This window comes from Arachis ipaensis, chromosome B02 (genome assembly GCF_000816755.2).
Source record: "Arachis ipaensis cultivar K30076 chromosome B02, Araip1.1, whole genome shotgun sequence".
NCBI lineage: Eukaryota > Viridiplantae > Streptophyta > Magnoliopsida > Fabales > Fabaceae > Arachis > Arachis ipaensis.
The window spans coordinates 3884069-3897175 of record NC_029786.2 but is presented as its reverse complement, the minus strand read 5'-3'; the positions used below and the strand labels follow the sequence as shown (position 1 = coordinate 3897175).

Below are 13107 nucleotides of genomic sequence, written 5' to 3'. Positions count from 1 at the left end.
AATACAAAACTACTACATCTAAAGAGATTGTGAAGTCAACAAAGCACTTACTTAAAGTACTAAAATACATGAAAATGAACATTTTTTGGTGACTAAAAAAAATCAAACAAAACAGGCCACAAAACAAGCCTAAAACTAAATAGGCAAGTCATTATAGATAACAGCAGCAAGAACATCTCATCGCTCTATCCATTCAACATATTCTCTTCTGTTCCTAGCCGCATACTTTGCCATAAAATCCACAGCTTTATTTGTAAAGCGTTGAATTAATTTGCCGCACATGAAGTTGAACATCAAGTCAATGTAAACTGCAAAAAAAAGGACATTGATTATTGGGTTGTTGATGTCATAGGTATTCTTCTGATGCTTGCTTCTTAGTAAATGTAATGATTCTTCTCCGTGCATTATATTCTCTTAGTAAACTAACATTTGTATTTTGTTCATTGCTGTTAGAAAATGGTATGATCTCTTCTATGGAGCTGACTGTTAAGGAGACATTAGCACTTCCTCCTGGAAAGAAGATTGTTCTACACCATAACAGAGAGTTGCAACAAGTTGGTCAGGCAGCGGGCTTATTGAGTGGGTTCTTGGGGACATTGGGGTCTGATTTTCAACAATTACCAATTTGTGCAAAGAGTTGGAAGACAATGAGCAAGGCTTCCAAGGAGCATGCGTATGACCAGGTTAAGGTAATGTTTACTCTTTTGTTTGATAAAGTAAGGCGCTACCAATGCTCGGTGTAAATTGCTGTTTTTTTACATATTAAATGAACAATAGAAGGAAAGGTTCAGACGCACACACATGATATCGACCATACAAATTTTTGTAGAATATTCGATAAATTTCTAAGGAATTTTTTGTATAGTTTAAATTGCACTATATAATTATACATCTTAATCCCCAATTAATCTGATCCTTCGTGTATAGCAATGTAACTAATAATTGTAGTAATAATAATAACAACAATAATGAAGAAACTTATAAACCTCATGAGAATGTTAAAGCTGCTCCTATTGCTATTAATTAGAGAGTGACTAGCTATTATTTATGATTTTTGGTTAGATGAAAATGCCTTTCAAAATTAAAATTGGAACACATCTGCACAAGTTGAATATGTTACCGTTCTAACTTTGAAATTTTGAATGATTATGTGGTTTTAATTTTTTCTTGAGAGATTATTTCATTGTTTCCTTTCTATGGGGATGCTGTTTTTTTATGCAGCAACTCTCCGTTAGTAGGTGGATACACAATTGGTTTTCTATTTTATTTGTTTTAGTCTGGTAAAATAGAGAAGGATAGTGCATGTTGGGTTTCTTGTAGTTGACTTCTGTGAATTTTGTTGTCGAGAATTGTTAATGTCATAAAGTATGTATTTTGATAATACATAAGTCTTTTTGAGGTGGTTAATTATTATATGTTGTCTTTTGATTTGAACTACTTATAGCGAGTCTTCTACTATGAGGACGATAAAAGAGGGTGGATAAAGCAGGAAATTTTACAAAGAATAGAAAACTGCTGGAGGAATTCAAGAAATCATTTGTTCCATAAGATTTATGACGAAGAACTAACTTTTGAGGAAAATATCAAGCGTAAGCCAGTAGGAATAGAGGCAAATCACTGGAAAAAGTTTCTTCAATATCGAATGGATGATGACACGAAGGTAACAAATATGTAGTTAAAATTTCAATGTATGCGATTTTAAATGGTAATGAACTACTACTAAATATGCTGAATTTATTGTGATAGTGGAAAAACTACTACCCAAAAGTTCATCACTTTATCATTTTTTTGTTTCCTGAAGTTGTACGCTCAAGGCTGATTTATAGAATCATTAACAGTGTAGTAATTTATTCCGATAACATTTATTTTTTTCATTTTGTGTGCAGGAGAAGTGTAGAAAAAATGCCGTTAATCGTTCAAAGCAACAATACACACATACCGGAGGTTCTAAAACGATGGCAAGAAAGAGACACGAAGAAGTAATTAATTTAACTTCAGTTCAACAATATTGACGTGTTTCTGGTAATACAGTGTTGTGTTTAATACAAATGTGTGTTGATGATTGTTATAGGAGCAACGACTGGGAAGGCCTATTGGGAGAGGAGAGGGATGGACCATAAGTCATAAAAAAAAGAATGAAAAGTATATGAATGAAGAAGCGCGTTTGGTTGGGGTAAATCATGTTCATTACTTTTTCAAATTTCCTTTTGCAATTACTATCATTGAATTTAGATTAGTGTAAATCCGGACCTCACATGTTTGCAGGAAGCAATTGAATTTGTTGAGAGCCAAGACCCCTCTAGCAAGGAATTTTCACAGAATGATTCCCTTGCACAAGTGCGTGGAAAGGAGCACCCAGGAAGAGTTCGTGGACTCGATATTGGTACATGTCCGAGTCGGTGTTTTCGTAACATTCCAGAGCAGTCGGACTACGGTGTACAGATTGAGGAGTATCAAATGGAGATTGTGAAACTCAAGGCAGAAGCAGCAGAACTCAAGGCGGAGGCAGCAGAACTCAAGGCAGCAGCAGCAGAGGAAAAGGCAAAGAGACAGAGAATGGAGGCAGAGGCAGCAGAGGAAAAGGCAAAGAGACAGATAATGGAGACAGAGGCAGCTGAAGGGAAGGCAAAAATACAGACAATGGGAGATTTGTTGACATACGTAATCCAGCAACAAGGAGGTAATTTGCCACCTGAAATAGCTGCGGGTTTAGATTCTTTGAGAAGTGCACCAACCTCATCCCATGCAAGATGATGTGTGAACACTAATGATTTGACTTATCAGTGTTGGAATCAGAATACTCTTTTATTATTTACTTTCGTAATGACTTTTGAGATATTTATTTGTAGTTTTTTATTTTGTTGACTTTATTTGTAGTTTACAGTAATGGATGCAAATTATCGTTATAATGATTCACCTTTGCATTTATTAATTATGTTTTGTTTCGTGTGTTATTTTTGGATTAGTTGTTGGTTATTTTAATAAATTAATGCAGTTGAGTGGATGAACATATAAAAAATAAAAGAGTTGTCATTTTCTATTATAAATTATGGTATTTTTTTTAAAAAAAGTGTTACTCGACATTTGGCAGCGGTTTTAATTTCGCTGCTATATTCATAACAGGATTAGTAAACGTATGGCATTTTGCAGCGGTTGACAACCGCTTCAATCTCCCTTAAATCATATTTTGACGATTTAGTAGCGGATGAAACCACTGCAAAATAATTCTGCTGCAAAATACCATTTAGTAGCGGTTGTTCCAGCGGTTACTAATAACCGCTGCTAAGGGTTTAGCCGCACACTATCTTTCAGCGGATTTATCAATCGCTGCTATCTGCCGGATGTGGTGTAGTGTCAGCTTGATTAACACCGGTCTGGTTTTGAATTAAAAGGAATGCTTCATAGCTATCAATTTCACAAATCACATCGCGACAACTCTTCTCCCAAGCAAGAACAAGTCCACGCCAGATAACAAACATTTCTCCACGTATAACATTGTTGAACGGTAGAGAACCTGATACTCCACATTTTAAAATATTAATTTAAAAAAGACATAAAATAAAAGGTTCATTACTCACTCACTGCTGCAACATAAACTTGAAATCTTGAATCAAAGCCAAAAAGTATATTTCCACTCAAGATAGGCTTAATTGCAAAATAAAATAGTAAAACAAAAGGAAAAAAATAAAATTAAAATCAACTACTATTCTTTTCTTCTCACAAGAAATCTAATTAAAACATAAGGAATCATAGCGTATAGTTCAACTTTAAGAATCAAGTATAATTATTACAATTAAACTTGTTGTCTATAGAAAAATCCTTTATGCTTGTAATCTCTTCATATATTTGAAAAATTTTCGATCTAGTAAACAATTCAACTTTTTTTCTGTAACTGAAATAGAAAAAAACATTAGTAAGAATCTATTCACAGAACACTATACATATTGTAAATTTGACTTACAATTATGTATAAGTTTTTACATATATACCTTCAAATAGCTTTGGATTCAAACTCAAGCTTTGCCAAAGAAACGTTCACTTTGAAATCTGTAAACAATGAACCATTATAGTTAGTAGTAGAACTATTCTTTTGTCTTTCAAGTATAGCTTTCAACACTTTTCGAATAGAATGAAATCAAGGTTCAAGAATTGTCATTGAGTGTCCAAGCTTTGGAATTGGATATAGAATAATCAATGATAATTGGTAAATAGTCCAACCTAATCTTTAATTTCCCATCAAATTCAAATCTAAAAGGTTACAGTAAAACACTAAAACTAAATAAGCACTTTCTCTTATAGAATATTTTGGTACTTAGACCTCATTTTTTAAAATCCGAAAGCCAATAAATGCCATTTCTATAATTTTTTATACTCAAACTCCACATCACAGACATATTAATAAACACTTAATCAACTTTAACTAAATAAATATTTTACTAATTATCTCTCTAACAGAGTAGTGACTATTGGACATCATTATATTACCTTGAGAACAAACTCCATGACCTTAGAGATGAATTCAAACCAGCCTCCGTTCTTTTGCACAGTGTCTTGGCGGGCATTGGTGGAATTCCATATGAAGCTGTTAAAAAATCAAACACCACCATTTAGTTCTAATGTATATGGATATAGAAACCATTCTTAAATGCAACACTTCAACTCAAGACTTGAAATAGTTTAAGTTGCAATTGAATCAAGGTAGATCTAACAGTTCATCCTAATTCCTAATAGATAACCCTCAGAGTAACAATGAACAAATTATAATGCAACAGAGCATCAGTAATACTCTACTGTAATAGAACAAGGAATAAGTTGATGATTTTATGCCTGCTGATTCTGAAAAGAAATGATCCTCCAACAAGCCAACAAGAACGATGAACGCGACAATAGCACTAATAAAATTTCTTATAATTAGGTAAGATTTAGAAAAGTTCCTACCAAGGTTGTCAAATTTGCGAGTGTAAGTAAACTCGTGGAACTCACTTAAACTCGACTCCTAGACTGGACTTTACCTGTTATGATTCTTTAAAATACAATTTTAAAAGAAAAAGTCTAGGGGGCCAGCAACTTTTTCAAATTCTGGCCAGCAAGTAACCAGCAAGGAAAAATGAGCCATTGGATGAAATCTCACACCAATCTCACACCATTAAAATCATCATTGATGGTTATTTGATGGTTACAAATACCAAAAGTTGTTGGCCCCCTAGCACTCCTCATTTCAAAATTAATAATTTCAACTCTAAAATACATCATAAACTAAAATAGTAGTAGAAATTATAAGAAGTAGTACATTCAAATCTTCAACAACTATGCAATAAGTACTTATAATTAAACATTTTAAGAATCTAAATTAGGACAACATAAAACACATTCAAAGACAATCAAAGCATCATGTAGTAGATAGCATAAAAAGAATACAACAAATCAACCCTTGAACATTCAACTTCAACTTGCAATACTAATTCAACTGCACATCGTTCATAGCATTACGCTGCTATATCAAAATTCTGGTTTATGTCAATCACTCTTTTGGCTGTTCTATTTTAAAATTTTTATTTCTATCGTATAACAATATAAAATAATCAAATCGGGGCACTAAAAAGTTATGCATTCAAGTTTGATTCAACAATATAAACAACCAAAATCAATAGGCTAAACCTAAAAGAAATAAAATTTAAGAAAAAATATATGAAATAGAGTTAAATTATGGAAGAAACAGTGGCTAGAAACTCAAATCAGGGGGCACTTGACCCGCATAACTCAGAACTTAGGAGTTAGGAGCTCCAATCTCAAACCCCAATTAGTGAGTATCTGAAGCAGAAGCAGATGCAACGACATCAACAACCACAAACCTAGCAACGACGACCAATAGGGACAACAAGGAGGCACCACCGACGGCTAGGGGGAAGCAGCAACGAAGACCGACTGGACGGTTGAGACGGAGGCATGAAGCAGAGCAGAGATAGGAGAAGTTGAGAAAATGTAGGATAAAGATGACGGCCGCCAAGCTCCACGAAGAAGCTGCGAGGTGGAGTGAGAGGTTAGGGCTACACGCAGTTCTGCTGAAGGAAGAAGATTGGAGAAGGGGATGGAGGTGCAGTGGCTCGACGAATGAAGAAAAGTCCCTGCGTACGACGAACGGGCAGTTGTTAGACGGATAGATGGACCGTCGAAGAGAGGCTAGGGTTCTCAGACCTTGGTTATGAGTTTTGATGAAAGGGGGATAAGGGTCTTAGCTCACTACTGCACTGAAATGATTTCTTTTTTTTAAAATATAAATGAAACGACATCGTTTTGAATGAACCGGTCAGTTTTTTATCCAATCCAACTAGCCGGTTCTCGGCCAATTTAGCGGCTCATGTTAGATTTTGAAGGCAGCAGTTTTTCAAAGCAAATCAAACCGTCTATGTTGTTGGTTCACAGTTGGATCGGTCCGATCAGCCAATCCACCAGTCCAGTTTTCATAACCATGGTGACGACGATGTCACGTTGAGTGATGATGATGACAGCGCAGTGAGAGGCGACGGATTGGTAAGGGTTTGTTGGAGAAAGAGGATTTGTGAGAGAGACGGGTGTTTGAGAGAGGTTCGAATAGGTAGAGGGAGAATAATGAGAAGGTGCCAAATTAAAATTGTCTTTTAGTGGCGTTTAGCTGCAAAACCGCTGCTAATTTACCAGATTTTGCTTCACTCGATAAAATTGCCGACCAAACCGATGCAATCTTTCAATTTGGCGGTTGTTACGTAAACCGACGCTGAATAGTCGCCACAATCCTCCACCTGTGTTGTAATAAAAGTATAAGATGGATAATGTCTAATTGTCAGTAAATATATTAGCGACTATTTTTATTGTCACTAAAAACAAAATAAATAACTGCTACAAGTAATTTTTCTAATATAGTGATAATCCAATAATATTAAATTGGATAGACTCTTATACAATATTAGAATTGAGATTGAGTGGGTTAAACTTAATCCTAAAAACTAATTCATAGAATGAGAAATATCTCACACTTATAAACTCTCTAGAAACTTTATTCTTAAGAAATATAAGACATATAATAAAAAGTATCTATTTTTTTGTTTGATCCTTGTAAATTTTCTTTGGTTTTAGTTAATCCTACAGTTAGTTTCGTTAAATGCTGCGATAACATTTTAAATGTTTGCAGCATCTTTTGTCACGTTAGTATTTCAGCTTGTCACATCATCAATTAACCTGCTAAGACAACACTTAATAAAATAAACTAACGGTAGTGACTAAATAAAACTTGTCATTTTTTTTAGAACAAAACCAAAAAGAATTACAAAAACCAAAACATAAATATTTTATAAAAATTAAAAACTTATTTAAGTAAATATTTTAAGCATTACTTTTAGAAGAAAAATCATTCCCGTAACGAAAGATACAAATGATACTCGATATATAAAATATGTTCATGTATGTGAGACTTGTACTTTTCTAATGCAAATTCATGCAATAATTAAAATTGAACGTGCGTGACCTATTCATCCGGTCCCATAAATAATATTATAGCCTTATTAACCGTCTATAAAACCCTCTCAATTCCCATCAAAACAACACACACCATCATCTCCACCTTAAACATTGTTGCTACATAGAAATAAAATCAACCATCATTTGTTATAATGGAATCCCATGTTAAACAACGAAAACAACAACAACAAAGTCTTATCCCATTAGTATTCATGATGCCAAGTCCCGGCAAGGGTCACCTCATTCCAATGATTGAGTTCTCCAAAAAACTCACTAAAAATTACGATCTGGGGGTAACTATTATTATCCCCAGTAATAGTCCTCCTACAGAGGCGGAAACCACCATGCTCCGCCACATCAACCACATCTTTCTCCGGCCGGTGCCACTTTCTGACCTCCCATCTACCACCAAAATTGAGCTTCTCATCTCACACACCATCCATCATTCTCTCCCTTCTATTCGCCAAACCCTACACTCCATCACCTCCTCCGGCCGCCACCGTGTCACTGCCTTCGTCGTTGACCTCTTTGGCACTGAAGCATTTGACATAGCATCCGAATTCAACATACCCTCTTATATCTTCTTCACTTCCACTTCCATGTTCTTGTCCTTCTTCTTCCACCTTCCACAATGGAAAGCAACTCAATGTGAATCTAATGGCTCAACCGAACTGGTTCAAATCCCGGGTTGTGTCCCAATTCATATAAAAGACCTAGCTGATGGGCTTAAAGATGATGAAATTCTCAATGTTATCATTCAACATGCTAAGCGGTTTAAGTTGGCTCAAGGAATCATTGAGAATAGTTTTCTTGACCTTGAACCGAGTACCATCAAGGAATTGCAAAAGGTTAAACCGGGTAGGCCTCCGGTTTATCCGGTTGGACCGTTAGTTAATATGGTTAATGATCAAACCAAGATGCATGGGGACAATAATAATGATAATGCATGTCTAAGGTGGTTAAATGAACAGCCACGTGGCAGTGTTTTATTTGTGTGTTTTGGAAGTGGTGGAACCTTGTCTAGTGCTCAAATTGATGAGCTGGCACTAGGGTTAGAGATGAGTGAACAAAGGTTTTTATGGGTTATCAAAAACCCTAATGACAAGATTTCTAGTGGGTCTTTTTTCAATGTGAATAATATCCTTAATGATCCTTTGAACTTTCTACCTAAAGGATTTGTAGAAAGAACTAAAAGGAAGGGACTAGTGGTGCCAAATTGGGCCCCACAGGCCCAAGTCTTGGCCCATGAGTCCATTGGTGGATTTTTAACTCATTGTGGTTGGAATTCTATTCTTGAGAGTGTGGTTAATGGGGTGCCCTTAATTGCATGGCCACTATATGCCGAGCAAAAAATGAATGCGGTTTTGATCACTAGAGATATGAAGGTAGGGTTAAGGCCAGAGATTGGTGAAGATGGTTTGGTTGAAAGAGAAGAGATTGGTAGTGTTGTGAAGAGGTTAATGGAAGGAGAAGAAGGGAAGAAACTTCGTTATAGAATGAAAGAACTTAAAGAGGCAGCTATTGAAGTTGTTGGGGAAAATGGGTCTTCAACTAAACAAATTGAAGAGTTGGCTCTCAAGTGGAAGAAGGTCTAAGATAATTATTGTATAATTAATTTAGTTAGCTCAATTCAAATGTCCATGTCGCATTATTACTTTGTGTTGTCTTCAGTTATATAAAATTCTCAAGCTATTCATTTTATGCTTTATGTACACACAAGATATATTTTCTTAGTTGAATATGATTAAAATTGATTGGTGGGGTACAATGGTATATATAGAGTAATTATTATTAGGTACATGTGAATATATATTAATCATTTATGGATAATTAATCTTAATGTTTCGCTCAAAACTAACATGAAAATAAACTTATCATCTTGTCATCGTCTAACATTGGTTCATCACCAATAAAAATATATATAAGTTAGTCGAGCACTAATTTATTTATCTGTTTAAATAAATATTAGGGGACTAACAACAAATTTTTACATAGAATTTAAATCTGTTCTAGATTAGTTTTTTACGTCTTGAGCTGGGGGTACCAAACAAACATTGGTTCATAACCTTTTCTTTTGTTNACGGAAGAACCTATTAACTTAACTATAGCAATTTCATTACGCCAATGGTCAAAATCAAAACCTAATGTATATAGAAAGGAAAAGCCCAAATAAATGTTTATGTAATCTTCGTACGTATATACTGAGCAAAGCCGCCATAGATTGCGATTGAAACATTTTATTAACTTTTATTTAACTGAGAAAAAAATTTATGTAATCTTGGTATACTACGCCAAGTCGCCAAGCCGGCAGATTGCGATTAAAATGTTTAATAATATTTGTTTAATAATGATTTAACTTTATATATATATATGTGTGTATTCATACCCAACACTAAGGCCGGGTTTTTAAAGATTAGCCTTCGCTATCAACCGACCTCCTTAGAAGAGGTCGAATTTAACAAAGACTTCACTCCAAAGAAGTCGGGTTCGAAGGATAACTAACAGATAACACTTATTTAAATAAGTAACTGTCCCTAAAATCTCTCAACCCACTTCTAGGAATCATATTCCAATTTTCCTAAGATAAAGGGACGGTTACCCACCTTAAAAGGTGGAGCTACTCCAACGGTGGTTATTAGTTCACCACTATAAATACACTCACACCCCTCAGGTATCTCAAAGTTCCAATACTCTCTGAACCTGCTTAACCCTTTGCTGACTTAGGCATCGGAGTGTCTTTGCAGGTACCACCCCCCCATTTCTTCACATACACAGGTCGGACAGCGGCTCCCAGACACAAATTGAGTCGGAGACCACCTCTTCTTGACGTTTGGGCCAACCTTACAAGACCAGTCCATTAATCTCCGGTTACCCAACGTAACATTGGCGCCGTTGTCGGGGACCTGGAGATCAACCCATGATGGCAGACAATTTGAACGAAGACGGAAATATAGCATCTGATTCGGAGCAAGAGAATCAAGACGCTTGTAACAACGACAGGGCTATAGTCTCTCACCAAGGAGCGACTAATCAACACCAAGAAGGCACCTCAGGGGTAAAAGACCCAAAGAGAAACTCCTCTGAGGATCACGAATCAGGCAAAGAAGGACAACTCCAGGCAACTGATTTTATGGGATTGTTACATGGCCACCAAGGACGGCTCAAACAGCTGGAGCAAGAATTGGAGCGACAGCGAGAAGCGGAAAGGAGCTTGAGAAGAGAGGTCGAACGACGGAAAGAGCTTGAAGAAAAGCTCTCAAGACTAGAGTCCGCCCTCCGAGCCAGAAACTCCTGCAGCGACTGAGAAGACTCTCCCTTAGGAGGGAAAGATCCCTTCAGTGAGGACATAATGAGGGCGAAAGTTACAAGGAACTTCGAAAGTCCTGATATGGACTTATATGATGGGACCATTGACCCAAAGCATCACCTAAACAATTTTAAAAGTCGGATGATATTTTTCTGCCATTGGATAAAGCAAATAGAAAGGGTCAGAAATGCATTAATGAGGAATAATTACAGTATAGGCAAAGGTTACATTGAGAATGATACCCCCTTTTCTCCAAAAAAAAGGCACCCCGCTGCAAAACATTCTACATTACACAAGGTCTAGAGAAAGACTGCACCTCAAAGGGTGTAATGCAGGCAGCCTAATCTGATACAAGCATCAGTGATTAGCTGATTCTAAAGCTTGAGTTCGCGTGGAAACAACTCAACTGTTATTTTAAAACTCTCTTAAAATTTTATTTAAAAAATAAACAAAATAAAAAACGCTTCACCTCAAAACAATAAGGCAAGGTGGGTGCCTCTTGAACCATAAGTGGCCAAATTTAACGAAAATGAGAGAAAGGGGTGGAGAGAAGGAGAGGGAGAGGAAATTCAAGCAACTTAACACAACCAGTTGAACTAGATTAGAATCAAAAGCTATCATAGAAATCTCAAGCTACAATACTGATGCTATTTTGTCACACTCCTTAAACTATGATGGTCATAAAATACTCACTAAAAATGGAGTGAACTAACCTTCCTTATCGTGAAAAGATAGCTTTACACCATTAACTCCAGGAGAAAGCTGATCAACATTACTGATCAATTTACTTTATCGCTTTGCACATCTGATAAAGAGATCCGCCTAAAAATTCAGCTCAATGGCACTTAGACACAAGAAAATTCAACTATCCAAGAGTTATGTACACAGGCTACACATTTTCTTTTCACATACCACTATATCAACATTAATTTTAGTTCACCCAAAAGATTAATTTTATTTGCAAATTATCTTATGTATGATATCAAATGTGTCGTGGAACATTACAATCTGTACATATAACTCAAGCTTAGGTTGTTTCTTATAAAAATCATACAAAGTAAATAAATATTTAACTACATTGTAGTCATATCTCCATATCACGTGACACAATATTAAATAAATGCAGCTAAACTTTAATATCAATTATTTATTAGATAATAAAAAACTTTAAGCTCCATCATTTTTGTTGCTAATTTCTTCATTTTGGTAACAAATATTCACACCGTCCAAAATCAACATGTACAATAGCAAAAACAAAATCTTTTGCTAAAAATCGGGTCAGCTACGCATGAACAATGTCTAAAGACAATCATTTAATCTAGACTTTTTTTATGGTTTTATCTATAATTTTTATTTTTTATGGTTGCGTGGCGGCAGCGGAAGCGGAAGCGGGGGAAGCGGCGGCAGCAGAAGCGAGTTGCGCGACGAAGATGAGCGGACGAGAGAGATGGCAGAGGGAGAGGAAGAGACAATGACAATAGTAGTTGAAAGAAGGGTAAAATCCTATCAGAGCAAATGACTCACTACTTTGAATTTGGGATCAAAATAAAAAAGAGAAAAAATGTATAAATTAATAAACATAGGGATTAATTTCTAATTATTACTTTTTTCAAAAATAAAAAAATAGGATTCAATTCATAATTATTTTTAGGTGGGTTAATGATACTTCCACATGAAATAAGGAGTAAAGAATCTATAACCTAAAAAAACATACATCTTTATTTTTAAAATGTGATTATTTTATTTCAAATGGATCATTTTTGTTATTATAGTGACAAAAAATATTTTTAAAATAAAAAATTTTAAAAATCTTATTAAATACAAAAATCATTTAACACTTATAAAAAAATTTAATTTTTTTTTATATTTTAAAATATTTTAAGAATAGTTTGTCATTAGTAAATTCGAAAACTATTCTTGTCAGCAATTTAATAATTCTAGAGACATTTTAATGGTTTACTCTCCAAATAAAATGTTTTAGGAAAACCAATATATAATGCTAAGTGATAGATAGTTAGTAAAATAAGTCTATAATTTACCTTAGGAAATATACACTTGATGATGGAATTTCTCTCATTATTCTTGAATTTTTTTTCCAGCTACGCCACCATTCTTACATGTGACAAAAATACATAAATAAAATGTACAAGGAAATAACATTGCCTATATTAGTGGTGGAATTTCATAATATTATAATATGATATTTGACAATATATATTGTAAAACATTTACTAATTTTTAGACTTTGTTTAATCAATGATTTAATTTTTGTCCCATATCAAAAATGTTATTCTTATAAAAAATTA

General features: G+C 34.8%; 2 protein-coding genes across 2 annotated transcripts; both read left to right on the top strand.

Annotated features, from left to right (window-relative positions):
- Window positions 474–2754, top strand: LOC107626646. The gene is made up of 5 exons (XM_016329540.1): window positions 474–689; window positions 1445–1660; window positions 1887–1979; window positions 2072–2173; window positions 2266–2754. Exons 1-5 carry the CDS (start codon window positions 474–476, stop codon window positions 2752–2754), a joined length of 1116 nt encoding a protein of 371 aa, XP_016185026.1.
- On the top strand, window positions 7588–9249 carry LOC107628126 (hydroquinone glucosyltransferase-like). Its single transcript, XM_016330931.2, has one exon. The coding sequence runs from the start codon at window positions 7647–7649 to the stop codon at window positions 9087–9089; it is 1443 nt and encodes a 480-aa protein (XP_016186417.1). The 5' UTR covers window positions 7588–7646; the 3' UTR covers window positions 9090–9249.

Bases quoted from the DNA above. Each gene is read 5' to 3' on its own strand.
- LOC107626646 (XM_016329540.1), top strand. From the start codon at position 474: ATGGAGCTGACTGTTAAGGAGACATTAGCACTTCCTCCTGGAAAGAAG. The intron at 690-1,444 runs GTAATGTTTACT...AACTACTTATAG, and splicing joins ATGCGTATGACCAGGTTAAG to CGAGTCTTCTACTATGAGGA. The intron at 1,980-2,071 runs GTAATTAATTTA...TGATTGTTATAG, and splicing joins CAAGAAAGAGACACGAAGAA to GAGCAACGACTGGGAAGGCC.
- LOC107628126 (XM_016330931.2), top strand. From the start codon at position 7,647: ATGGAATCCCATGTTAAACAACGAAAACAACAACAACAAAGTCTTATC.